This window comes from Scleropages formosus, chromosome 11 (genome assembly GCF_900964775.1).
Source record: "Scleropages formosus chromosome 11, fSclFor1.1, whole genome shotgun sequence".
Taxonomy (NCBI): domain Eukaryota; kingdom Metazoa; phylum Chordata; class Actinopteri; order Osteoglossiformes; family Osteoglossidae; genus Scleropages; species Scleropages formosus.
The window spans coordinates 25460108-25485549 of record NC_041816.1 but is presented as its reverse complement, the minus strand read 5'-3'; the positions used below and the strand labels follow the sequence as shown (position 1 = coordinate 25485549).

Genomic DNA, 25442 nt, shown 5'->3' with positions numbered 1-25442 from the left:
TAACGCCCCGTGTCCCTTAGTTTTACCACAAAATGGGTATTTAACGAGAATCGGTGTTTCTCGTGTGACATAACAGGTGTGTAATGACCGATTCCATATGTTGCTTTAGAGGAAATCATGCGTGTGGTAGAAACACACAAGTAGTGCAGGTGTAAAAATAAGTGAAGCCCAAGTTGCACTGGTTACACCAAGTAGGTAAGTAGGATCAGGGGTTTAAATCATAATCATTTACTCATTTTATTTTAACATTCAACATTGAGGTTTTATAGATTTTTTTAGTCATATTTTTACAAGAATAATGAACATCTGTAAAGGGTTCAGATACTTTCAAACAGCACTGTATAAGGATACGAGGCCCTCGGTGAGATTTATTTATTTCTCACTTTTCTCCAAAGTGATTTACAGGGTTACATTTCTTACAGTGATATATTCATTAATGCAACTGCGTAATTTTTATAGTGTCAGCTGAGGTTAAGTACCTTGATCAAGGGTACTACAGCAGGACACGGTATTCGTACCTGGGTCATTACAGAGCAAATAGGCAGCTCTAAGCACTACGCCCCCTGCTGCCCCCATTATACCATCTGTATAGATGAGCTTTGTTAACAGCTCTATAGTATTGCCAATTTCTGAATGTCCTTGTCAGATCTGTGTGTTGCGGTACATCTGCATCGATGAACGTTAGGCCAAAGGCAGATACGAATGAAAAAATTTCATTTGCAGATAATGTCCGAGTAACTAGAGCATCTGGGACTCCACACTCAAGCAGAACCGCACAGAGCCATACAAGTTATTCTAGAGGCTGAGATGCAGTTTGGCAAAGAGAGCTGCAGCAGAAGACAGTTACGGATGAAGTGAGGCTAAACGGAGCGGCGGCGCGGACGCCCTCGGCCAGCGGGCTGACGCAGGAGTGGGCGGGGCCTAGACGAGGCCACGCCTAGAGCTGCGTCGGTCCTCTGCTGCGGGGCTCGCTTCCAGCAGGTGGCGCCGCCACCAGACTCCTTAGGTACACGCAGGGGTTCCTGTTGAAGGAGGGAGGCCTCCTCCCTGTCACTTGAGAGGAGGATGACGGAGGGGGCGGGGGTGGCGGTCTCACAGAGGACATGAGGGGCTGCGTCTCCTGCTCCTGCAGGGTCTGAGTACTCTCGTCCTCCTCGCTGGGGAACTGGAACTGGGAACTCTGGGCCAGACCGCTGCCGCCACCGCCACCAGTTCCTTTGGCCCCCGCGCTCGCCCCATTCCCTCCTCGGGCCGCCGCCTCCACCCTGCCGAGGGTTCTGACCCGCGGGTGCTGAGGCTCAGCCGGTGCTGGTGGAGACGCCAGGCTCTCCAGGGAGGAAATGCTTTGGTTCCAGGCCTGCTGCAGGTCAATGGGGATGATCTTCGTGGTCTCCATGGAGACACAGACAGGAAGCGTGCCGCCACCCCCCTTCCATGGCAGGTGTTTCTCGGCGCAGGTGGGGGATGGGGGGATCACCGCAGGGCTCTGACACACTTCCAGTGTGCCGGGGACTGCGATGGAGGTAAGACAACAGCACGCAAGGTATACGTCAAACTTCGGTTGAGCCTTTTTCCTACATACAGTGCTGCTGGAAAGCGAGTAAACCCTGTAGGGATGGTCATTATCCTTGCATAAAATATTAAAATAAACTTATAAAATGAGCAAATCACTATGATTTACACTCCAGATTCTACGTATCTACATGGATTTAAAAATACAACTTGGGCTTAAATTATTTTTACATTTTATCATTTTATATTTTTACTACTTATGTTTCTATGGTGGGTCTGGGGTTCGAGTCCTGCTTGGGGTGCCTTGTGAAGGACTGGCGTCCCATCCTGGGTGTGTCCCCTGCCCCTTTGGCCTTGTGCCCTGTGATGCCGGGTTAGACTCCGGTTTGCAGCGACCCCGCTCGAGACAAGCGGTTTTAGACAGTCTGCGTGTGTGTGTGTGTGTGTGTGTGTGTGTGTGTTTCGACTATACACATGATTTCTTTTAAAGCAACATATGGAATTGGTCATTACACACCTATTATGTCACATGAGAAACACCGATCCTCATTAAATAACCATTTTGTGGTAAAATTAAGGGACGCGAGGAGTTACCATACTTTCGAGCAGCACTGTACATTTTATTTACCACCAATTTAATCTCTGTATTATTGGTTACGCTGTTCCTGTCCGACACTCTGCCTACGTTAACTGCGGTGTTGTATTTCACGAATCATTCTGTTTAAATGTGAATTATTTAAACTCAATAAATCCCGAGTCGCTCGTTTTGAAACACCAATAAAGGGAAAGAGCAGATCCAGCCGACAAGAGTTTGACAAGTGTTGTTGAATTTGCGACAACGACTTAATTACAACCTACAAATCATAATGGATAACAGCACTAATTTTCTTCTTCTGAATGGTAAAATGTTTAGAAAAGTGTACAGTTATATTTCAAGTTAGCAATGCAACTGGGATCGGAACTCAGACCCGATTAGCTCAGAATTTTTGGTAGTCCAGCTGCTCCATCGCATCTTACCCTTGTCCATGATGTCACCCCATGTATAACACTTTAGAATAAACTTAAATAAAGAAATAATATATTTAGTTTCCTTTTAATTTCACAGCATATTTACTCCCCCCAAAAAGTATAATAAACTGCAAAGCCTTACCTTCTTTATTTAAAGTTAGGCATAAATTACAAAGTGCAGACGGTCCCCGAGTTACGATGGTCCGACTTCCGATTTTTCAGCTTTACGATGGTGCGATAGCTATACGCATTCAGCAGAAACCATACTTCGAATTTACTTTGAATTTTGATTTTTTTTCCCGGGCAAGTGATATGCGGTACGATACTCTTTCGCGGTACTGGGCAGCAGGGCAGCGATCCACATCCCCCAGTGTGTCATGCGGTCGCTAGTGTATACAACCGATACTCTAGAAAGTTCTGCATTGCCGGGGTTTTTTTGGATACCCCCCCATATTATGTTGTGTTTTGTGCATTCGTCATATCTACGAAACGCCTATCTGTGTCTCTTGCTGTTGGTGAGAAGAAGAAGAGGAAGGCAATATTTCGAGGAGAAACTCTAGATAATTGTCCGACATGAAGGTGGCAAGCCCGGAATGGCCATCGCATGTGAACTTGGACTTTCGCAATCAACAATCTCGACCATCTCAAAGGATAAGAAGCGATGATGTTCGGTAGGTTAGGTGTATTAAATGTATTTTCGACTTACGATATTTTCGACTTATGACGGGTTTATCGGAACGTAACCCCATCGTAAGTCGGGGACCGTCTGTATATTTTAGGTCTATATCTTCAGATCATTAATCAATATTGATATTAATTTTATGCCTGTAAGTGATACACACACTCGAGCTGCACCGCCTGAACACAGACAAATATTATAGTACAGGTTCATTCTCAGACGTGGCCATTAACAAAAACACACTTATGAATGCTTTCCCTAAAACTAGCAACGTGAAGCAAACATGGTCAAAACATGGCACAGTCATTACAGTGCGCCGTCCTTAACCATGTGCGGCATCGTTAGCGCAATGACTGTAGACATGTGAGGTCAGGAGAACTGCCTCCCTAAGAAGTGTGTATATGTGTGAGTAAATGAGTGTGTGCGACTGCACCATTCACAGTGTATCCTGCCTCACATCCTACTCTTCTGGGATAATTTCTAGACCAATATTGGAAAACAGAAATACAAACTTGCCCATCTCTACTGCCCATCCTGCCCACTTTTCACAGTGCCCCTTGACTGGCACCCACCCAGTCAGGTCAGCTAACCGGGGTGGGAACCACTGACTGGAGTGGTTAACTGACAATCACTACTGACCGGTAAGCGACATGGGTCCGAGGTGCTTGAGAAAACCCGTACTGTGTATTGTTGAGATATTTACTGCACCCGATTGCCTCCCTTGGCAGAAAAACACTAGTTTATACTCCTGCGAAGGTCTCCCAGTCACATATAGTCAACGATACACTCCAGGTATGAACCTGGACTTGGGCTGTAGGACTATAGCGGTAAACTACCTCATCTGAGGTCACTGAGTCACTCGCACTGCGGTGGCCATATGGACCTACAGCCGGCGAGACCCCTGCCCACCTGATTTGGGCCGCTCCTTTGGAGACTCCTTTGGAAGGTCGTTCTTGTTTGCCACGAAGGTGATGCCCACATCATCGTCCTTCTCCGGCTCATCCTCGCTCTTCTCCTCCTCCGATTCCAAGGGGGCCACCACCGGATCTATGGGTACAAGGGCACTCACTACCAAAACACGGTGGGTTTATCAACACAACCTCAGTGTGTCTGTGCGAATGATATACGCATGTCAAAGATCTGAAAGAAACACACTGCATCTCCAAAGTTGCCGTTAAACGACTGTTGTAAATACAGTGAAAATGAGTCCTACTCAAAGCGGAACTGGACCACAGTACCTGTGTCCTGCCAGCTGACGTTTCTCCTTGGTTTGCCGTTGGCGTCCTGCTCTTTTGCATCGGAACCCTTTCGCTGTAAGGGGAATTGTATTTCACTGATGCTGTTTGCAGCAAATCACAGCTCTCATGCTGTATTGATTTATTGTTTGTAACCTCATACCTTAGAATCTTCACTTTGTATCATCATATTTTGTGCATTGACCTTTTATGGCCAGCAGGAGGCTTAGTAGTTAGGGCAGTCACCTTGCAATTCAAGGACCTGGGCTTTAAATCCCTGCTTCTGCTGTAGTACCATTAAGCAAGGTACCCTAACAAGGTACCTACCGTGAACCGCTCTCATAAAAAAATTGCCCAGCTGTATGAATGGGTAACAAGAAGTGGGTGGAGTTGTCAATAACGCTACTCATGTACAGTCACTTAAAAAAAAAAAAATAAATAAAATTCTCAAGCAGAAGTATAGGTGTCAAAATTTCAGTAAAACTAGATAAAGTATCAGGTCAAAAAACAAATGATCACTTTGATACATATGAGACTTTTTAATCTTCTGAACAATTAGTGATGTTAACTTCAATATACAGTTTCCAGCTCAAGGAAATGTGTGTGTGTGTGTGTGTGTGTGTGTGTGTGTGTGTGCGCACGTGTGTATTTTTCCATAATAATTTCTATATAATTTGCATAAATTAAATCTCCAATGAAAAAATTAGACAGTCACTTAAACTCATCAGCTCAGTACAAAAGACAAAAAAAACAGTTTATTAAGTATTGTTATCCATTAGGGTGCGCGGTGGCGCAGCGGGTTGGACCGGGTCCTGCTCTCTGGTGGGTCTGGGGTTCGAGTCCCGCTTGGGGTGCCTTGCGACGGACTGGCGTCCTGTCCTGGGTGTGTCCCCTCCCCCTCCAGCCTTACCTCCTAAGTTGCCGGGTTAGGCTCTGGTTCCCCGCGACCCCATATGGGACAAGCGGTTCAGAAAATGTGTGTGTGTGTGTGTGTGTGTGTGTGTGTGTTATCCATTATAATGAATAATATAAATATTTATGGGATGCCTTTGTTCAAGACAAGTTACAGTAACAGGTTTTTTTATATAAAGCTTAATCTGCAGGGCTCTGTGTCAAGGAGCAAGGAGAGCAGTAATAATAATAATAATAATAATTAGTAAAAGAAGAAGAAGAAAAATGAACATCTAGATGAGAAAAGAATGGTTGAGAAGAACAGGACAGTCTTGCCTTTTTTTGGCTGCGCTCCTTCTTGTGCCGAGTCTTCCCCTTGTACCGTGTGGACTTGAAGGACTCGAGACGGCTCCGCATGTTCCTCTGGAACACCTCCCGATCCTGCCGCTCCTTGTCACCCATGGTCATGAAGTGACGGCTGTAGTGGGCATGATACTGCCAGCGGGGGAAGATCATGTTAGGACTCCTTTATATGAAACAGCTCACTAACAATAGCGTTTGAAGCTGTGGTCACTGTACTTTGAAAAAGTATTTAATAACTGCTAATCATAAAGGCTTTTTGCAGGACAGGGGTCTGTAAAGTAAAAGTAACAGGTTAATAAAAGGCGATGAGGACACAAATGGACACTAGCTGAGAACTTGCTTAGATTTCTGTAAACATTTCCTTAAAAAGAGTTTAGTATGAATTTGGATCATTGTAGTGCAATTTGTGTTTTATATTGGTGTTCAATGTTGGCATTCAAGATTTCTGGAAATATCACACATGCTGTAAGAGAGTAAATTTGCACTGCTATTCTGCAGTTACCCTTCGTCGAGGCTTGTACAGGTTCCCTGTGAGCAGGTGGTGTGTTTCTGTCTCCTCCTCCAGCTTCCCACCCGAGACCGGGTCAATCACCTGCAGGTCCAGGCATACACCGCTACCGTTCTCTCTCCTGCAAAAACCATGGGATAGACATATATAAGTCATTGTCCCCTTTGTCCTGTGACAGTACTGCTGAAACTATCTCTGTGTGTGTGTGTGTGTGTGTGTGCGTGCGCGGATGTACGGGTGTCCCTCGATTTACAAACTTTCCGAATTTTTTTAATCTGAAATTTCAGTACAGGTGGTCCCCGACCTACAATGGGGTTATGTTCCACGAAACCCGTCGTAAATTGAAAATATCGTTAAGTCGAAAACGCATTTACTACACCTAATACACACCTGTGCATGGCAGACTGGAAGATGCGAATTGCTGCCGCTGCTCAGTATCGTTTGTCCAGGAAAAAAATAAAAATTCAAAGTACAGTTTCTACTGAATGTCCATCGCCAGCTTACCGTCGTAAAGCCGAAAAAATGGTAAATTAAACCATCGTAAGTCGAGAAGCATCTGTATAACCATCCTTGTCTTTTGATACCCAGTTTTCAATTTCCGGATCAAAAATTCGATATAACAAGAGTTTTCTGGAACGTGTCCAAAATAATTTGAAAGTGGCATGACTTGCGAGTGAAGCAGAAGTGCAGTAATGTACCGTAGTTGTCACTAATGTACCGTCAGCTGTTTCCTGCTGGTTTCTTTCCTCACATTGCTTTGATTTGTTGCATTTGTGCAGAGGCAGTGAAAGAATGACTGCCAAGTCCTCCTTCCTCCATCCACCACAACTCACAATCAACTGCTCACTGTGAGTAAAGTAACAGTTCATTACGGTACATTGCCCTATCTATTTATTTTAAATTGCTGTCTGCACTTGTTTTTTTAACATAAATTTCATTATTTAAATTATTAATGTAATTTTATTTAAATTATTAAAATTTATTTAAATTAATGCGATGTTATTTAAATTATTAATGTTGCTGTCTGCTGGATATACATAGGAAAACAATAATAGCTTTCAAAATGTACTGCTAGGAAACATACTTATTAATGCCCATATTAATGATTTGATAATTACGTAAGTAATTGGTTTTGAGGTGCTTTATACCATGTTGAAATCGTGGGTTGATAGTTATATAGGTGTTTTACAGTGTTTTAGTAATATTTTGGAAATTTGTTTTGGGGTTTTCAGATGAGCTGGGAACCCAGTATTGTTGTGCCCATTTAAAATAATGGCAAATAGGCTTTCGGCTTCCAAAAATTCGGTTTCCGCATCGTTTTCAATAAAAATAGAAAATTTTGTAAATCCAACGATTGCTACACTCTGTTAGCTAATCCATTTCAAATCGTCCATCGAGGACGTTCTCCAAGTTGACAAAGTGTTAACCACACACACACAAGGAGACACTCACAGATAGCTGGTAACATTGGTGACATCTGAGAAGGATGTCCTGCTGGCCATGGAGGGCAGAGAGAGCCTGGCAGAGGTCAGCACATTGCCACCCTGTTGGAAACAAACCTTCACCTCAGTACCCCAGGGATCTCTTCGTATTTTCCGACAGCCACCTGCATTCCCAGGATGCCATTTTGCAGCCATGGATATTGTACTGATATATTTTTCGGGCACCCTGGCATTAAGGTGTCTCATAAGAGTTAATAGCTCGTTATGCACATTTTGGGGAATGAATTATATTTGCCCATGAGCCTGGATTCTTATAAAGGATCCTTCCCTATGTAAGTGAAACCTGTTTATATGTTTTCGACTTATGTTTGTAAAAGATATTTATTATGCATTACCACTTTGGCATTACATGGCTGAATGAGCTACACAGGTGGTAGTATGCAGTAGGGTTTATGGATGAAAATACGAGATGTACATCACTTTTGGAGAAAAGCGTCTGCTAAATGAATAAATGTAAATGTGTCCTTGGAAAGGAAATTAAATCATTACTGTCTTGTAGACTGAACATTAAATAAACATGGACACATTTCCATTCTGGAACACGCAGGCCTCGGAGAGACGGTTGTTCACGGCTGCGTGAGCGAGCTGTTTAACACACTCCATTTCATGCAGCCAGGCTGTGTACAGCAAGAGTTTGAATCTGGTCTTCGGAGATGACCGATCCACACATGACCATACAACAATTCCCCCTGACTGGTCCTTCCGGAATCACAGCTAGCATCCTGTCAGGGGTAACGTGGTATATACATAGAGCTGCTGCCTTTGGATTCCAGTGTTGCTGGTTCGAATCTTGTCTACTACTGTAGTAACCCTGAGCAAGGTACTTACCCTAAATGGTTCCAGTAAAATTACCCAGCTGAATAAAGGGGTAAATAATTGTTGGTATCTTAACATTTCAACCAAACTGCTACGCTCTTCCACATCTGCCCGCCTGATGGTCCCAGGCACGAAAGGTAAAGCACAAAGGTTCTCGGTTCTGGCTCCGTTGTGGTGGAACGACCTCCCCCTCTCACTCAGCACTGCTGAATCTCTTTCTCAAAACTCATCTCTTCCAGACTCACTTCATCCACGACCTCTTAAGTTCATGTAAGGTGTAAATGTTCATGCTCTATAACTTTAAGGTCATGCCGGGATAAACCTTTACGCAGCTACTCCTGTAATGTAACATACATGTTTATATGTATCTCCAAAAAAAAATAAAACTACGGAAAAAAATTACTAGGAAGTTGATCAGGAATCGTCGATATTCTGTTAAAGTTTTATGCAGCTACCCGTGATGAACGACATCACAAGTGAAGAATCATGTCTGCAACTATGTCTCTTTCTGCTAATGTAATAAACACATTGTACTTTCTATAAGATGTTCGTCGCTTTGGAGAAAAGCGTCTGCTAAATGACTAAATGTGACTGGTTTTCATTTTCTTCCAGCTTACTTTGTTCTCAGCTCTCTCTTATGATGCCTGACAGTGCCACCTGTGCGTGTTTTGCACCTGAGCCACATGTCCAGGGTCACTGGGGGACACAGGGTACAACTGGCAGTGGTACCCTTTTGACCCTGAGTCCTCACCGTATTTTGACCCCCTGGTGGGCACACATATTGCCCCCTCACTTTCAGTTTTTGTTACCAGGGTCAAAGGGAATTTTTTTTTTTTTGTTTATTGTACTTCAGCTCCAACCTCATACTTGACCAGGGTGTGACGTGCTATTGTTCGATGACAAGTAGAAAGAGCGGTTTACCTGATCGATGACACTGATAGCGTCTCTGATGTTGATCTTCTGGTAGACCTCCCAGAGCTCGCCTTTGTGGTACACAGACTTCCGCATCAGCAGCTTACTCAGATAATTCTTGTCAAACTGCTCCCACCTGCACCCCACAGACGAAGGAGAGGGTGTGTTGCGCACGATCAGTATCCATTAAGAATCTTGACAGACGGTCACATGTCAGCGCGGTTCGTCGAAACAGCAATTCAACATTCGCTGGGGGATCAGCGAGCTACAGCATTAGAGCAAAGAAGAGGATAAAACCGGTGTAAAATGCTGTAAAGCCTAGATTTCCAGGCAGATGTGTGTGTTACAAACTTGTCTCTCCAGTGGTGGTAGCCATTCAGGCCGGCAATGTCCTCAACGGCAGCCAGGATGTGGTCAAAGGCCTAAGGGAAGGCAATGCTGAAGGTCAAACAGAAGGTCATCTGAGAAAGGACATGTTCCTTGTCCAGAGTTGCTGATCAGCACAGTCAAAATGATCCAGGATGCAGGACATCCGAAATAATATCGGGGGCACCACTTGGCGTAGTGGTTAGATCCTTTGACTTACAACTGAAGACCCAGGTTTGAATCGCACCTTCTGCTGTGGTACAACTGATCAACATGTTTACCCTGAATTGAAACAGTAAGAATTGACTGAATGACTGAAGAACTGTTGGTAGCTTAGTGTAAAAACCTCACATTGTAAGTCTCCTTGTACGAAGGAGTCAGCCAAACGAGTCGATGATAATAGTAAAAATAACGGACGCAATCTGCACGACGAACCCTAGGTTAATGACTCTCGGACGACCTGATGCGTGTTGAAATGAATTAACACCAGTCCAGCTGCAGGAAATCAGGGCCGGACCCTGTGTGCAGGAAGGAGCAGAGAGAGCAGATTTTGCATCGCATCAATAAATACATGTCAACGTAAATTCTGAGTGCGGCAGCCAGCGTGGACAGGGATGTGGGGGGTGCGTGAGGAGAGACGGCAGAGGGGAGGGCATCCCGGCCGCTCGTGTCAGGGGAGGCAGGGCTGAATGGAGGCGGCCTTAATGATTTATTTATTTGTCTCGAAGCAGAGCGTCACAGTCCTCTTTGCGCAGCCTGCTGCCGGCGTCTAAAAATACACTGCGCTGTGTATGGGATTCGCTTTGAACCTGAATTCCGTCAACAACCTACATGCCGTTCCCTTTATGGGCAAAGACCCCATAGGTACCTGGACAGATACACTAATAATTACAAAGATTAATAAATCACTTGTGCCGTTACATGTTTATTCATAGCGAGCCCTCTTAAGGACACCTTCCGGTGTCATAGTCACTGCGCAGTTGAGTCATATTCTGAAATGCACATATATTTCTGCAGTTTTCCAGTATGAAATTATTATTTTTTTTCCACTTTTATCTATGCATTGTAGCCATAGGTGTGATACTATACTTTAAAAGACCTGATGTTTCGTCTGCTTCAGCACCCCAGAGGTGGGACGTGACACGTTCACATCTTCAGTTTGGCGTAAAACGATCTTGAGGAGACAAACATGAGGTCGAGTACAAAATTTAAGTATGTGGATGACACTTTTATCTGAAACCCCGCTTACACTGATTTACCCTTTTACGCAGCTGGGTAATTTGTACTGGGTCAATTCAGGGAAAGTGCCGTGCTCAAGGGCAACTGCAGCTGAAGGTGGGATTCGAACCCGAGTCTTTTCAGGCAAAGGTTGCAGCTCTAGCTGCTACTTCCAGCTGGACGGCGGGTGCGGAGGGTTCTCACTCTTTCGTGGATCTCCTCGTTGAGGGTGGGCTTGCGGTTCGTGCTGCGCGGCACCTTCAGCCACTTCACAAGCGGCTTGATTGTCAGACCCTGGGTGCAAATATGGGGGGGGGGGTTTGACCAGCCTGAACCTCGGACAGTGAAGGACACCCCCCCCCCGACACTGTTACATCGAGCCATTAGATTGTCTCTCGGACAGAGGAACACAAACCGTACGCATTACTGAGTTCATAGAAAAGCCGAGACAAGATGAGATGTTTAAAACACGTAACGCTGATGTCTTAATTCTAGTATTTAATATATACTGTAAGCAACCGTCACGTCTAAAGAAGTGATTAGAAACACTCGGTGGCGTCGGTAACAACCACTTGTAATTTGTGACGCTGAATCAAACTGAATCGCACTCTATTTTTACATTAAGAAAGTATATTGAACGAAAACCTGCAACCTTTTCATGCTACTGCTCTGAAAATCACAGTAAAGCCATTACACAACAGAAAATAAAATAATAATGAGTCACCACTCCCTCCTGCCCCATGTCATATTTCTGAGCATGCAGCTTGCTGAGAAGGCACAGAGCGAAAGGTCATTTGGTCTCCATCATCTGCGCCATCCAGGCCAGACCTCCAGATCTCCAGAACGTTGTTTATGTACCATAATTACTGCCTGTGTGTGGATAAGCAGTTAGAAATTACTGCTGCGGTTCAGTGCCCCCGGCCTGGAAACGTCAACCGCTCTATCAGAGTGTCTTGGGAAAGACCGTAGAGCTACAGCGTGGACTAAATGTTGAGATGTTTGCAGAGGAGATCGTGTAGCGAACATGGTCTGCAGTACGCCCTCCAATCCCCGACAGCCGTACTTGACCAGTACGGTAAACAGTACCCTGACAGGTTCGCCGGAATCGACTCTTCGAAACCTCGTCTCTTTCTTTCGCTCTTTTCCACAAATGAATAACTGCCCAAGTTGAACACGGAACTCCACGACAGAGCAAAAGAAAGCCTTGAAGACCCACCCCGAACCCGACAATCCAGTCGTATAGAGGCCTAGGGGTGCGACGGTGTGTATTTGGCGCAAGCGGTGGCGGTGCCCACCTGGAACATGACCGTGAAGAAGACCACCACAATTGTCGTTGCCACAAAGTAGTCTTTGGCTTTCACCTGCTTCCCGTCCAGCAGGACCACCAGCGCAAAAGCGACAGCTCCCCGCAGGCCGCCGTACGACATCACCACCTGATCGATCTTCTCCAGGGGAACCAGTCTGAACCAGTTCAGTACCCAGGTCTGCCCCACAACACCTGCGAGAAAGACGTATTGGAGAAATTTATTTCAGTGCATAAATTTCATACGACTGCAGACAACGACTACATTGCGAAAGTAAAAAAAAAAAAAAACACCAAGTCAGATATATGTGCACTTATCCCTGTTAACTGGTACCCATATGTTCTCGAAAAACGTCATTTTGGAAAACTGGATAACGAAATTACTTATTGCATTATTTATCATTTATCATGTACCAAACCCATCCTAAATTCACCCCAAAATCCCCCTAAATGACACCAAAAGTCATAAGGAAAAAGACGTGTGATGTTAAGAGCAACACTCCACACACAGCCCTTTTGTGTCTGGATATTTTTAACTTGGTTTTCTTTTTGCCATTTTACTTTCACCATTTTGTTCCCTGGAAAATACAGTTGACTCTTAAACAACATGGGTTTGAACTGCGCGGCTCCACTTAACATGTGGATTTTTTTCAATAAATATATTGGAGAATTTTCTGGAGATTTGCGACAATCTGAAAAAACTCGCAGACGAACCGCGTAGCCTAGAAATATCGAACAAATTAAAAATTAAAAAGTTAGCTATGTCACGAACGTATAAAATATGTAGATACCAGTCTATTTTATCATTTACTGCCATAAAATATACACGTAATATGTATATTCGGTATAACATCTACAGTGTTCTGTATCATATACGACAATTTTGATGGTGGTACTGACATAGACACAGACAGACAACAAGACGATTTATCTCGTAAACGGACAATGTAAACTTACGATAAATATAGTACAGTACTGTAAATGTATTTCCTCTCCCTTATGATTTTCTTAACATTTTCTTTTTTCTGGCTTACTTTATTGTAAGAATACAGCATTAATACATATAACGTACAAAATATGTGTTAATTGACTGTATATGTTATCGGTAAGACTTCCGGTCAACAGTAGGCTATCAGTAGCTAAGTTTTTGGGCAGTCAAAAGTTATACGAGGATTTTCGACTGTGCGGGGGGTCAGCGCCCCTAACCTCCGCGATGTTCAAGGGTCAACCGTAATTTTTCTAAAAAAAAACAGCTTTTTTTTTTATTGATCGCAAGTCACAAAGCTTTTTTAAATTTGCGTGTTGGTCAAATTTTTTTTTGTCACATATGATTGTTGTAGCAAACGAGGCCATGTGTCGATAGGTGGCCCTTGACTTATGACACATGCAACCAGACTACCAGTTACTCACAGCGGCGATCCAGTTTATCTCATTAAATTATTTCTGAGTCAAGATGTCTGGTCATAACTGCTTCATTGCTGTACAGTAACATCGGCAAACCCCACTGCCAGAGTCCATCATATTTTTTATTGTCTGAGTCCAGGGTTAGTGTTTGGATATCTAGCAGTGATTGTGTTTTTTTTTTTCACAAAACTTTTAGTTTGTGATTCCCTGCAAGTTATTTTTTTATTCAAACTGGCTAGAAAGTAAAATGTCTACAAAGTAAATTATATATGCTGTTCGTGGACTGGCGTGAGGAGGACGAAGCCTGTATGTCACATTTAAATAAATCTATATGATAATAATAATAATAATAATAATAATAATAATAATAATAATAAAGCATGCAAACACAAACCCTGAGGCAAGTGTGACCAGACTGTCAAACTGCTAATGAGAGTGCGGGTACACAGTTCCCACAATGCAATGCATCTCTCACAGTCTCTGCCACAATTTTGAATTGCATGAATATACAGACCCATTAATGACAAGTGGTAATAAGGATCAGATATGCGAAAAATCAGATATCAGCAGATCGAATAATGGGGAAGGAGCATTCATTTCTTTCTACTATTAATTCACAGTATCTGTAGATGTGTGAAGAATCTCACAAAAACCAAGCGGGACAACAGGGAGCTGTGCGATAGAACAGCGAAGCTCTTGGCCAACAGATCAATACATAAAGGGAAGGAGACTGACTGAAGGACATCAGAAGCCAGCCTGGGAACCCACCCAGGGCCCTGAAGACAAAGATGAAGATGAGTGTGCAGGAGATCAGGCCTGTGTCCCAGGCCCATTTGGACTTGTCCACGGCAGAGATGCCCAGGAAGATGAAAATGATGGTCTCTGCAATGCTGGCCAGGGTCTTCATCGTGTATTTGACGGTGGTGCGAGACTTCTGTGAAATGTTGGCCTCCACGTACTTTTTGGTGCCGATACCGCAGAAGGTCATTCTGTCACATGTGAAGAAGTGACAGAGAGGGCACGTCAGCTCGATAGTACAGGTATCTCAAGTTTTTGAAGGACAAAAATTTGGTCCTACTGTAAAGTGCAAGTGATTTTATCTGTTCTAATAAAAACAGGTGAACTGTTACAAACGCAATACAATTTAAACACTTATCTCTGGTTTATAACTGAAATGTGCTTCTGCTTGTAAATGGGGACCGAAATTACAATTAATTTCAATAGCAAGAATTACAGTGCAGCCCTCAATCAAAAAAAAAAAAAAAATCACTGTTCACGCATGGTAAATTATCACAACACGAGCTAACAAGCTCTTTCAGTTCAAGTGTGTCATAAGCTGTAGTGGTTGGTCTAGTTCGTGAAGTTTGCTTTTTGAGAAAACTCTAACTACAACAATCCCTTACAAAAACCATGAGTAAAACTTGCTATAGAACGTTTTATGTTGAAAAAATACAATAAACAAGTAAAGGCAAATCACTGTTTCGGAGGGAATCCATGTGTTGTCACGCATACTGTGGGCAGCGCGGTGGCACAGCACCTGGGAGGTGCCAGAGGACGTGGGTTCGGTCCCCACTCAGTCTGTGTTGAGTTTGCATGTTCTCCCCGTGTCTGTGTGGGTTTCCTCCGGGTGCTCTGGTTTCCTCCCACACTCCAAAGATATGTTGTTCATGTTCCCCAATAGTGTGAGAGTGACAGAGAGAGTCTGTGTGTTCCACTGATGTATGGATGACTGACCCAGTGGAAGTAGTGTATCTAGCAGTGTAAGTCTGAAAGCATCTGCTAGATAAATGAATGTTCTGGGGAACTGAAACAGGATAAAGATGCTTCTGTATTTCTTGACATCATGAATGAGAGCACAACAGAGGCCCTAATGTTACAAACACACTCTATACTCTACCTCATCATGAAGGAGTGAGGTGCGGCCACGCTCATGCCCCTTACGCTATTTATGTATTCCTCCAACGATATAAATGAGCATAAAAATGTGGCTGGATTTCAATGGTTTCCTTTTAAAGCATTTCCTGCAGCTGCAGGACAAGTAACCATTGAATTTAAGATACAAATTTCACTTGTCCTTAATAGAATTGAGTCTGCTCATTAGTCAATGGGGGGTGCGGTGGTGCAGTGGGTTGGACCGGGTCCTGTTTTCTGGTGGGTCTGGGGTTCGAGTCCTACTTGGGGTGCCTTGCAACAGACTGGCGTCCCATCCTGGGTGTGTCTCCTCCAGCCTTGGGCCCTGTATTGCCGGGTTAGGCTCCAGCTCCCCGTGACCCCGTATGCGAAAAGCGGTTTCAGACAGTGTGTGTGTGTGTGTTTGTGCATTAGTCAATGTGTCTGCTAATTCACTTTCACATTACATTTATTTATTTAGCAGACACTTTTCTCCAAAGCGACTTCCAATGAACTCTACATAGTGTTATCAGCCCACACACCTCATTCACCAAGGTGACTTACACTGCTAGGTACACTACTTACACTGGGTCACTCATCCATACATCAGTGGAACACACACACTCTCTCTGTCACTCACACACTATGGGTGAACCTAAACAACATGTCTTTGGGAGGAAACCAGAGCACCCAGAAAACATGCAAACTTCACACGGACTGAGCAAGGATCGAACCCTCGTCCTCTCACACCACCCAGACCCTGTGAAAGAATAGTTCATCCTTATAAAAGATTTGCTTGCTTTTGACAAACACCACAGATATTCCACACCACAATCCACCGACAAAAAAACGATTTTCAAATTTTCTGAATTACAATAAAAATTTAAGCCAAACCCATGAAAAAAATTAAAACAGCAACCAAATCTCCACTGAGGTACAGTTCTGCTTGAAAATACGTGAACCCTACAGCGGTGGTCATTATTCTTGTCTAAAATATTAAAAGAAACTTATCAAATGGACATGTTACATCTTAAAAAAAACTTATAAAATGAATAAATGACTATGATTTACACCTCTGATTCTACTTACTTAATTGGTTGAAGCAATGCAACTTGGGCGTTACTTATTTTTACATTTTTTTTTTTTTTTACTACTTGCTTGTTTCTACTACACACACAATTTCCTCTAAAGCAACATATGGACCATAGTGGTCATTACACACCTATTATGTCACGTGAAAAACACCGATTCTCATTAAAAAACCGTTTTGTGTTAAAACTAAGGACCACAAGGTCACTAACCGGCATGTCATGTATAGCGGTCGGTGTACACACACAGATATAGCCAGTGGGCCCTGAGAAGATCAGTACACAGCTTTTACAGCACAGTGTGTAGGTGGTTATAACAATAGTTCATTTTCTTACCAAGGACAGTCGTATACGTCTAGGGAAACATTTTCTCAAACAAACCATAACTAAAAAAAATTGAAGTATTTTTTAATTTGTGAATGTTCTATTACTTTATCTTTTCAGAAGATTTTGGTCCTAGAAAATATCCGTGACCAAAGCAACTTGTAAGTCAGATGTTTTTTGAAGAAATACGGAATAAGCGCTTTTCTCAAAGAGAAAAAAAAATAACAGGCCGATCTGCAATCTGAAGCATAGACAAAACTGATCCTCCTTCAGGTTTTTGTTCCTCTCAAATACTAATTCTGAGGCTCATTTAATTAATACTGGACTGAGATCCAGAAAGTCAGAGATGAGCAACAAGTCCAAACCTGATGGGAGGTACGACGGTTACTCACGACAGAATGGCGGAGAGGGAGAAGAGCTCCGCCGTCAGGTAGGCTAGGTAGACCAACAGGAAGACAAAGAGGGGCTCGATGATGCGCACCCGCTTGGTGAAGCGTGTGATGAAGGCCAGGATGACAGCAAAGATGAGGCCCACCATGGTGCCCCCAATGCTGACAATAAGGAAGGAGGCTGAAGGACAAGTCCAGGTGAGGAAGAGAGAGTGAGAACCCACAGGGAGACAAGAATCCATCACAGTCCAAAGCTTGACGTTGTGTCCGTGATTCTGTGAGCCCAGCAGCGTAATTGTTGGAACTGGGAACAGTGAGTGTGTCATTGTTTATATACCACGGAGGCCTGCACTGTCATCCCATTAACACTGCTGTCAAAATTTATCCATTTGTACAGCTGGGTAATTTTACTGGAGCAACTTAGAATAAGTACTACGATCAAGCGTGCCAGGGGTGCCGTAGGGCACCACGGCGGCACAGTGGATAGTGTTGATGTCTCACAACGCTTGGGTTGTTTGAGAGGACGTGGGTTAAATCCCCGCTCAGTCTGTGTGAAGTTTGCATGTTCTCCCCATGTCCGTGTGGGTTTCCTCTGGGTGCTCTGGTTTCCCCCCACAGTCCAAAGGCATGCTGTTCAGGTTCACCCATAGTGTGCGAGTGTGTTCCACTGATGGATGGATGAGTGACCCAGTGTGAGTAGTGTATCTAGCAGTGTAAGTCACCACGGTGAATAAGGTGTGTGGGCTGATTACACTACATACAGTTCTTCGGAAGTTGCTTTGGAGGAAAGTGCTAAATAAATAAATGTAAGAGTACTGCAGTGGTAGGTGAGACTTAAACTAGGAACCTTCAGGTGCAACAGCCACTCTAACCTCTACACTGCCACTGAAAGAGATAACCTTCTTAATCCAACGATTCTTTTGTGAATTTTCTTTAGGAAACCATTAAGGGCAATATTAATGAAAAACTATTGCGTGGAAACAGAACAGAGGAAGATAAAAACTAGAACCAAGAAAACAAAAAACCTTCAACTGGCTTTTAACAACTTACCGACTCCTTTGAAGTAATCGGCCGTCTGCACGTTGCCGGGGCCCACCTCCACAAAGGAAATATAAACCTTGTACAGCACCTGAAGAACACAAACACAGGTAATTGGGTCTCCTTCAAAAACAGCCATCTGTGCCACCGTCCCCCCCTTAGTCAACCTGCAAACACCTTCCTGGGGCGCTATACTAGCACTAAGAGAAAAATCAATAAAAGCTTAAAAAGATGTCCCTTGATTATTTACAGGTAGAGTATGTATGTAAATCTAGGCTGTAGCTATATATCTACGCAGATTTTTTTTGTACAGCTATATCTATATATATCTATACACTGTATATATACATATACATACAGACTTTCTAATAATTTTTATTTGAATATTTTTAAATTTCAAGCTGCATTACAATTGAAATCCACTGAAAATAAAAACATGTCTCCACAAACTTCCAGGTTGTGCTTCTTATGGACTGATTCATCAAATGGAATATTCATTATCATCTTAGTGATCACCAAGACAACCGCAAACACCAGGAAAGAGCTGTAAAAACGGTGGAAGTTAGTTGAATTAAGGCGGTCCCACACAAAAATCAATAAACTGGACAAAGTTCTTCAAAAATGTGTGAACTTGACAGTTTGTAAAGGAATGAGCCTGTATGGATTATTCAGTAAAGCTCAGAAACCAAAAGGTCAAGGACATTTGATTTGCTTTACATGAAGGTATGAAGCTTATCTCCTGCTGTGCTCTTTGAATCCAGGATTTTCTTCTTTTGCCCCAGGATTTCTTTGTGCTCCAACCTTCCTCTTTATATAATCATACCTTTCTGCTAATAAATGCTGAAACTTTGCAGTATATACTCAAGAAATGTATTTTACCAGCAGCACTGGGGTTCTTGCAGCCTGGCCTTGCTGCAAAGGTAGGCCAACTGGCATAACAGGCAGACGATGTGTTGTTTTTACCTCTGTTCCAAAAAAAATAGACCACTAAAAATAGAGACCGTGTTTCGTGGAGACCAGTCGAACTTCTGGGCGAGAAGAATTTTACTTTGGAAAGTTTTAGCTCCATAACCTCCAGCTACTCACATTCAGCAGTAACTGGGGCGATAAGTCGAAAGAAAGGGTCACCGGGTGGAGGAATTTCTGCACTTATTTTCAGATTAATCCTATTGAGATGGGTTCAGAAAACCTGGAAGGTACAAAGTTTAACTTTTGGCCTAATCCTACATTTTCTCGCGTACAACGGTGAACAGACGGCAATGGCGGGAAGTGCTTTAAGAAGAACGACGGACGAATCCCTGGGAACTTGGAACATGTAGTTGACCGCTGGGTAAAAAGAGTCGTCCCGCACAGGCATTCTTGGTATGTTCCGGACTAGGTAGACCGCTGTGGCAATGGGAACGACGTGATCGCTTCAGCCTAAGGATAATGCCTGGCTTATGAGAGCTCTCGCGCAAACAAAAGGACCTTGTGGCAGCATTTCGAACAGTCCTGCAAAGGCAGCATCCGTGCAGCCAGAACCAGCTGCTCGAGGTGAAGGAGACTTGGACCTCCACAGTTAGTGAGGAGGACAGGTGTGCAGTGGCATCTGTTATTGCTGCTTAGCAGAAGGGATTAATCCAAAATGTGCAAATTACGCAGCACAGGGTCAGCAGGGTCACGAGACTGTATCTAAGGCATTACCTGCTGGCCTCTTTCATTGAGAAATGCTATTAAAACCCTGATGATACCATCTTTTGGTTTGTGTTCTGTTGACTGCTTCAATGGGAGCATAATTCTAACAGTTTATTAACTTCTCCTGCTAGTCTCATTTTCCCACTGAAGAATATTAATTTCCTGTCTTCTTGAGCTCATCGTTAAGATAATAAACCGCAGAATATGAATAATGTCAGAGTTTAAAGGTCTTATCCGGACAGCTGTTGCCATGGCCTTTTTTCCTCTTCCCAGCCAAGCCAAACACAACGGGGTCTCGGGCGCCGTGTCTCTCCTCACGGTGTCCCTCCTGCGAGATTCGTTCCTCTCACGATGAGTCATAAAAACACAGAAGCCAGCTCAGTCTCTTCAGCTCTGCAGTACCATGTGAGGTGAAGGACCACACTGGTAACATTAGTCATCGCCGCCTTTCGGAGGCACGTGGGCTGAACGTTGGCATTACTGGCACGGTCCACTGCGTGGTTTCACTTACAGAGCCAAGAGATGGGCCCAGCGACAAAGGATGTGTAGATGAGGCTGTGCTGTCAACACCACAGCTATTGAGATGTGTCCAGGATGGGTTCAAGTGGAGATGGACACATGGATCTGAGGCCACCTGATTTGCACATTTCACTGTAAGGATAACCGTGTCCACGAAGCTCACGTGTGACCAGAGCCAGGAACACAGCATATGGTGTAAGCACATGTCTGCAGTGTCCCTTGGCACTACTTCAGGATTGCTTACACCCATTTGATCACCAAGGAGCTCCATAACTCGAGGAGACTCACCACAGTGACGGCATCGTTGAGCAACGATTCGCCAAAAACGATGATGAAGAGGGTTTCGTTGACGTGCACCTCCTCAAACACAGCGAGCACTGCCACTGGGTCCACCGCAGAGATCAGCGCTCCGAACAGCAGGAACTCCATCATGCCACCCTCTACCTTCTCATCTATAGCTCACAAGGGGAAGGACCACACGTGCACAGCAAGAATAAGGTGTCAGGAGACGTGCATTGTGTTTCAGACATGGACAAAAGGAACGCTAGCGGTACCCCAAGGACACCTCAGAAGGCCAGCTCACCTATCACTCCTGCCAGCTTCATCCCGTAGAGACAGAAGCCCGTGCAGAAGGCGTTCCACAGGGTTCCAACCACGGCATACATTAGGATAGCGCCCAGGTTGTCGAAGAACAGTCGGCTGGGCATGAAGTAGCCGGCATCGCCGACGATGGTGGGGAGCAGGAAGAGAAAGAAGAGCCCGGGGTCCAGCTGGTACAGCTGCTTCTTGCTGGCAATGAGCACGACCCCCCCCAGCACCAGGCCGAGAAGGATGAGCAGGCAGCTTTCGGGGACCACGGTGGTGACGCGCTGGGAAAAGTGGAACACTGTGGGGAGGGGAGTGGGGGCGCTCTGGTTACTAGTCATGACAGCACATCCAGTGACAAACAGCACCAGAACTAAAGTCACTCGAAAGAGTTACAGCAGCAGGAACTCGGTATACGGAAAATATACCATCCTGGATGAAAGACCACAGTAAACAAAGGAAAGTACTTTGGCTTTTGAAATAGCTTCAGTGTCTCTAGCCCCTAAGATTATTATTACTACTTTTTATTATTATTCTTCATTGCTTTAGCTGAGACTTTTATCCAAAGAGACTCACAAGTATTTACCCATATTGCAAGGTATTTTTAACTGTATCAATTCAGAGTAAGTATCTTACTCAAAGGTACTACAGCAGGAGCAGGGACTTCAACTTGGGGCTTTTGAGTGCAAGTTGGCACCTCTAGCTGCTGCACCACCTGTTGCTGCTCAATATTTTCATTACATCGATCTTCCCTCACACACTTTGCACAATTTCTGATTTGAATGTACAAAACTGAAACCCCGTGTGATTTTTCATCATTAATATGACCAGAAACATGCAAACGAACAAAACACACGTGCTTAATGATTCAAAGCCAAGGGCGTGGGGACACCAAAGGACATGTCTGTTCCACATTTTTCTTACGAGCATAAAACGGTCATTTCGTTTGAGATGTTTAGAAAAATAACACGTGATCGACGCAACGGCCGAAAAACATTACTGCAACACGCACTGGATCTTATGAAAGTACTGAAATAAAGAGTACTCAGGACAGCACTCACAGTTCAAATTTAAACAGACGAACCATGAATGCGTTTCCGCAGCAGGCCTTCACCAGGGTGTATAGACATGAACGAAACACGTGAATAACACATTGAAACATGTATTTTCATAAACGTATTTACAGGTGGTCCCCGATTTGCGATTGGGTTTTGTTCCGCAAAACCCATCGTAAGTCGAAAACGCATTTAATACACCCGATACACAGCTCTGCGTGACAGACTGGGAGATGCGAATCACTGCCGCTGCCCAGCATTGCGAGAGAGTATCACACCACGTATCACTTGCCCGGGAAAAAAAATCAAAACTCAAAATTCGAAGTACGGTTTCTACTGAATGTCTATCGCCAACTCACCATCGTAAAGTCAAAAAAATCGTAAGCTGAACCATCGTAAGTCGGGGACCACCTGTATATAGCACATATTTATTGAGCTCATAATCAGGGGAGATGTGAGTCTGAATAGAGGTGTGTTTTGAAACCCTTTATTGAATGTTGAGGGGATTCCAGCAGTTCCGAGTGAGAGAGGGAGGTCATTCCGCCACATCGGAGCCAGAACTGAAAAGCTTTACGCTTTACAATCAGTCACAGCAATTTCATCTTTATCTGTTTCTTTCTGTTCTTTTTCCTTCCTTGCGAGAGAGTATCACACCACGTATCACTTGCCCGGGAAAAAAAATCAAAACTCAAAATTCGAAGTACGGTTTCTACTGAATTTCTATCGCCAGCTCACCATCGTAAAGTTGAAAAAAAATCGTAAGACGAACCATCGTAAATCGGGGACCACCTGTACATTCTTCGTTGACATCTGTATGTCCGATGAAGGCCTGTGGCCAAAACACATTCATGATTAAAATTTCACGTTACTTAAAAATGCGTCCGCCATCTACACCCACTGTATCACACGTTTAGAAACGTATCGTCATGGATAGGGAAACACCATGGCACAACGAAATGCTCAGGTCAGGTGATGCTTATATTGCTGCCTACTGTGATAGTAAAACCCGATCCCTTGAGAACTGGAGGCATTCCGGGACTCAAGTTAAGCCCGGCAACCTGTGCGTAGATCGTGTCAGCAGGGTGAGATGCCATCTATACCAATAATTCATTGCTGCAAGTAAAAAGGGCATACACCTTGTATGTGTTTTGAATACCTTCCAGAAAAAAAGATGGGGGGAAAAAACAGAAAAATGTAAACGGGTTTTGCCGAGGCATAATCAGCGCTAATTTGTAAATTTTGATGGCTGGACCATAAATGATTCAGGTTCCAATCGATTGCAGACATACGGTGCTGCTTAAAAGTATGAGAAACCTATAGGGATGGTCATTATTATTGTATAAAATATTACAATAAATTAATAAAATGAATAAGTAATTATTTACACAACCGACTCTACTTACATACTTGGTGCAACTTGGGCTTCACTTATTTTTACACCTGCACTACTTCTGTGTTTCTACTACATGTGATTTCCTCTAAAGTGACATGTGGACCATATTGGTCATTACACACCTATTATGTCGCATGAGAAACACAGATTCTCATTAAATAACTTTTTTTGGTAAAACTAGGGAACACAAGAGATTACCATACTTTCAAGCGGAACTGTACCCTGGTTACACAACAATGAGTATAGAGACAAAAAAAGGAGGGAAAAGAAAAACAGTAAGTTGTGAAGCAGGAGGTGGAAAACTACTGATGGTCTCTATCAAATAATGCATCCTCTTTACTAATGTTAAAAAGAACAGAAACAAACAGATAAAGATGAAATTGCTGTGACTGATTGTAAAGCGTGAAGCTTTTCAGTTCTGGCTCCGATGTGGCGGAATGACCTCCCTCTCTCACTCGGAACTGCTGGAATCCCCTCAACATTCAATAAAGGGTTTCAAAACACACCTCTATTCAGACTCACATCTCCCCTGATTATGAGCTCAATAAATATGTGCTATATACAGGTGGTCCCCGACTTACGATGGTTCAGCTTACGATTTTTTCGACTTTACGATGGTGAGTTGGCAATAGACATTCAGTAGAAACCGTACTTCAAATTTTGAATTTTGATTTTTTTTTCCCGGGCAAGCGATATGCGGTGTGATACACTCTCGCAATGCTGGGCAGCGGCAGCGATCCGCATCTCCCAGTCTGTCGAGCAGAGGTGTGTATTAGATGTATTAAATGCATTTTTGACTTAATATTTTTGACTTACAATGGCTTTTGCAGAATGTAACCCCATCGTAAGTCGGACACCACCTGAAATGTTCCTATAATGCAACTCTGCATTATCAACATTAAATTGGAATGGGAGGAGCTAAACATTTGCTTCACAGTGTGTGTACACATCCCTGCTTCGAACATTCTGGGTTCTAGTGCGACAACGGAAAACAGTGTGGAACTGGTGATGTAACACGGACAGTGTGTGATTTCTAAGTTTGAGCCTCGCAATACCATAACGTCCTCAAGTGAACACGTTTCATAATGCACTACACCGGCGTAGGCGTTGAGGTTTCTGAAGTGGGTGTGTCATGGATATTCTGCTGGCAAATTCAAGTTTTATGAGAAATTTTCACCACCCACTGATGCCAGCAGAAATTCAGACTAACTTGGAACAGCATTAGAACAGTTTTTAGCACAGCTCCTCTGACAGGCTCGGTATGGGCTGAGACTCGTATCCGAGTTATGAAACAGGCTTCGGATCGGATGCGATTTTGCCCTACAAATTTGTGTGTTTAAAAATCCCCATCATTTTAACAACGACATCAAGAGGCATACCTGTGTTACTCAAGTTTCTGTGTAACTATAGTAACCGTTTTATGTGAACATGTGAACATTTAGCATCACCTGCATAGTTAATCTGGCCTTTCCAGAACAACATTTTGGAAAAAAATGCCCTTCTGGGAAATCCTTTATTATCTAGAGCAGTTTAGTGTGAGCCCCATGGCTCAAAAATGAATCATCACTGAAGTCTTCTGAGATCATTCCTTCCTTTAAAAACCACATATATAGTTAAACTAGCTCAGTAAGGCTTGTTCGAGTTTGGATTTGCTGCTAACCTGAAATTAAGATGTATCAATACATTAAAAAAGGCATTTAAAAACCTCCCCGAAATATCTCGGTCCACAAAGCGCAGACCAGGTACGCATGCAGTCCCGTTTTGAGACAC

The 25442-nt window shown here is 43.6% G+C and overlaps 1 protein-coding gene across 1 annotated transcript in view; it reads right to left on the bottom strand.

Annotated features, from left to right (window-relative positions):
* Positions 1–237: 237 nt before the first annotated feature.
* The window catches only part of slc9a5 (solute carrier family 9 member A5), a 29210-nt gene continuing 4005 nt past the window's right edge, over positions 238–25442 (bottom strand). The window contains exons 2-16 of the mRNA XM_029256307.1: positions 21223–21525; positions 20928–21091; positions 18459–18537; positions 17412–17589; positions 14486–14706; positions 12306–12508; positions 11215–11304; positions 9778–9848; positions 9436–9562; positions 7649–7740; positions 6191–6317; positions 5662–5820; positions 4438–4510; positions 4109–4246; positions 238–1512 (exon numbers count right to left, since the gene is read on the bottom strand). Of these exons, the coding sequence (XP_029112140.1) occupies positions 938–1512; positions 4109–4246; positions 4438–4510; positions 5662–5820; positions 6191–6317; positions 7649–7740; positions 9436–9562; positions 9778–9848; positions 11215–11304; positions 12306–12508; positions 14486–14706; positions 17412–17589; positions 18459–18537; positions 20928–21091; positions 21223–21525 (2600 nt within the window). The 3' untranslated portion in view covers positions 238–937. The remainder of the gene's footprint in view (positions 1513–4108; positions 4247–4437; positions 4511–5661; positions 5821–6190; positions 6318–7648; positions 7741–9435; positions 9563–9777; positions 9849–11214; positions 11305–12305; positions 12509–14485; positions 14707–17411; positions 17590–18458; positions 18538–20927; positions 21092–21222; positions 21526–25442) is intronic.